Raw genomic sequence first — 2421 nt, 5'->3', positions numbered from 1 at the left:
TTTCAAATTTAAAAATCTAAAATTACCTAATTAATTAATAATCTAATTTTTAATTTTAATTTTACTTTTTTTTAACTCCATTATTCATATTATTCGTAGTTATCATTGTTTCCTATACTTTTCTATAAATAAATAAATGCATTCCTTATTTCACTATATTTTGCACTTTCGGACATTTTAACATTATTTAATTAACAATGAAAAATCAATTACTCTGTAAATAATAAGGATAAACTACCCAAACGTATCCGAATAATTCTATTGCTACAAAAGTACATTCAAATTTTGTTATAAAAATAATGTACTCAAATAATTTAAAAATATAACAAAAATATCCAAAATAAATATTATTTTTTTGTAAATAACAAACAATTTTTATATTTGACAAACTATTTATGCATTTGATTCAAAACTTTATAGGAATATTTAGAGAACTATTTAAAAAATATACACAAAAAACCAAATAAAATTTTGATATCTGTATTTTTTTTTATATTTTTTAGAAGTATTATTAGTTGTTGACAAAAAATTACACAAAATATATACTTAGCAAAAAATTATCAAATTCTAACGATAAAAATATCTTATATTTTCAATCATGCTTACAAAAATTTACATCGAAATTCAATCTCTGAAACATTTTTTGAGAATATATATTTAATGTTGAATATTTTTATCGTATTTTTAAATTATTTAAGAACATTTTTATGGATAACAAAATTTGAATATATTTTTGTCAACTACAAAATTATTTAGATATATTTTTAGTGATTTACCTAAATAATAAATACAAAAAGAACCCAATAAAAACAGATATTATGAACTAGTAGTTCATATACAGCCTCTCTTCAGTCTTGACCCTTGCAAGGCATATGATATCTCACTATGAATTAGTATTGGAGGATGTTCCACTAAAGAACAAAGTTTATTTAATCAATTAGTGAAAACAGCAAGACATATATAATATCTCACCCAACAAATTAAACATATTGACATTCATCATAATATAAAAATAAAAGAAAAGAGGAAAAACAAACAAACAAACAAAAGAAATTATGTTGGGATACTACATGCATGCACTAGACTATAGTCTGACAGAAAACCCAATGGCATCAAGTACAAATTTGAAATCTGACATTTTCACACTACTTTTTAGCAACTTTGCTGCTCAAAAGAATTTGGTTAACCATGCTGTCCAAATTCTTCAAAGATGATCCATTTGGGCTAGAAGCAGCATCAACTGCCAAATTCTTCCACTCCAATGCCTTGTTTTTCATCTCTTGACCCTTTTTTCCATCCATCAACTCCCTCACAAGATTCTCAATTCTGTCCCTTCTAACATCCTCGATCTCCATCCCAATCCCCCACTCCTTACAACAGAATCTACAATTTGTTTGTTGCTCAGCAAAGAATGGCCAACATATCATTGGAACACCACCACAAATACTCTCCAACGTCGAGTTCCAACCGCTGTGCGTCAAGAACCCTTTAATCGAAGGGTGCGCCAAAACTTGCTCTTGTGGACACCAACTTGACAATAATCCTCTGTTCTTGGTCTCTTCAATGAACTCAGAAGGCAACACGGCGTTGTCGCCGGCCACTAGATCCGGCCTAATAACCCATAAAAATGTTTTCTTGCTGTTGGCAAGTCCCCAAGCAAATTCAATTAATTGGTCACTTGTCATAACCGTTATGCTGCCAAAGTTCACATAAACAACTGAATTTGGTTCTTGGTTGTCAAGCCATTCAAGACACTCTGGCTCCTCTTTCCATAGATTGGAACCAATTTTCTTCAAATCTTTGTCGGTAACATTGTTGAGTAGAAGATTCAAGGGACCAATGGAATAGACCGGTGGCAGAATTGTGGATAGTGCTTCCATAACATCGTGTTCCAAAGCATCAAATGTGTTCACTACGATTGCCGACCCTCTGGAAGCTCTTTTCGTCTCACCCAATATGAAATCAAGCATTAGGTCATTGGGATCTATGGTCCTCACGAAGCTTGGAACATCCCTCAATCGAATATCTTTGATTCCAGGGATCCAATCGATTGTGTTCTCCAAATAACCATTTGTGATATAACTTGAATCTGCATGTTAAGAAACAATAATTTAATACCTTGCTCTAATTATTACTTCTTTTAGGCAAGTTTGATAACTTCCTTCCATATTCAACAAAGCTTATGTAAACCCATCACCACTTTGTTTGTAGCGAGTTTTAGAGTTTTACTTGTAAGACAATTTTTACGGGACAAATAATAATATGTAGGCGTAATAATGTTTTTGTGTTTTCAGTTTGCAAATCTGACATGGAAACAAAAAGGTCATATTGAAGTATATAAAACGTGGGGAACTCAGATTCTACTTAGTGATCTTTTCATTGACTTGAACATATACCTATATTATTAATATATATAAATTC

The 2421-nt window shown here is 30.7% G+C and overlaps 1 protein-coding gene across 1 annotated transcript in view; it reads right to left on the bottom strand.

Annotated features, from left to right (window-relative positions):
- Positions 907–2421, bottom strand: part of LOC107609297 (7-deoxyloganetin glucosyltransferase) — a 2500-nt gene continuing 985 nt past the window's right edge. The window contains exon 2 of the mRNA XM_016311189.2: positions 907–2089. Coding sequence (XP_016166675.1) covers positions 1146–2089 — 944 coding nt within the window. The 3' untranslated portion in view covers positions 907–1145. The remainder of the gene's footprint in view (positions 2090–2421) is intronic.

This window comes from Arachis ipaensis, chromosome B07 (assembly GCF_000816755.2).
Source record: "Arachis ipaensis cultivar K30076 chromosome B07, Araip1.1, whole genome shotgun sequence".
In the NCBI taxonomy this organism is placed as follows: domain Eukaryota; kingdom Viridiplantae; phylum Streptophyta; class Magnoliopsida; order Fabales; family Fabaceae; genus Arachis; species Arachis ipaensis.
The sequence above is the reverse complement of the archived record's forward strand: the minus strand, read 5'-3'. Positions and strand labels throughout refer to the sequence as shown.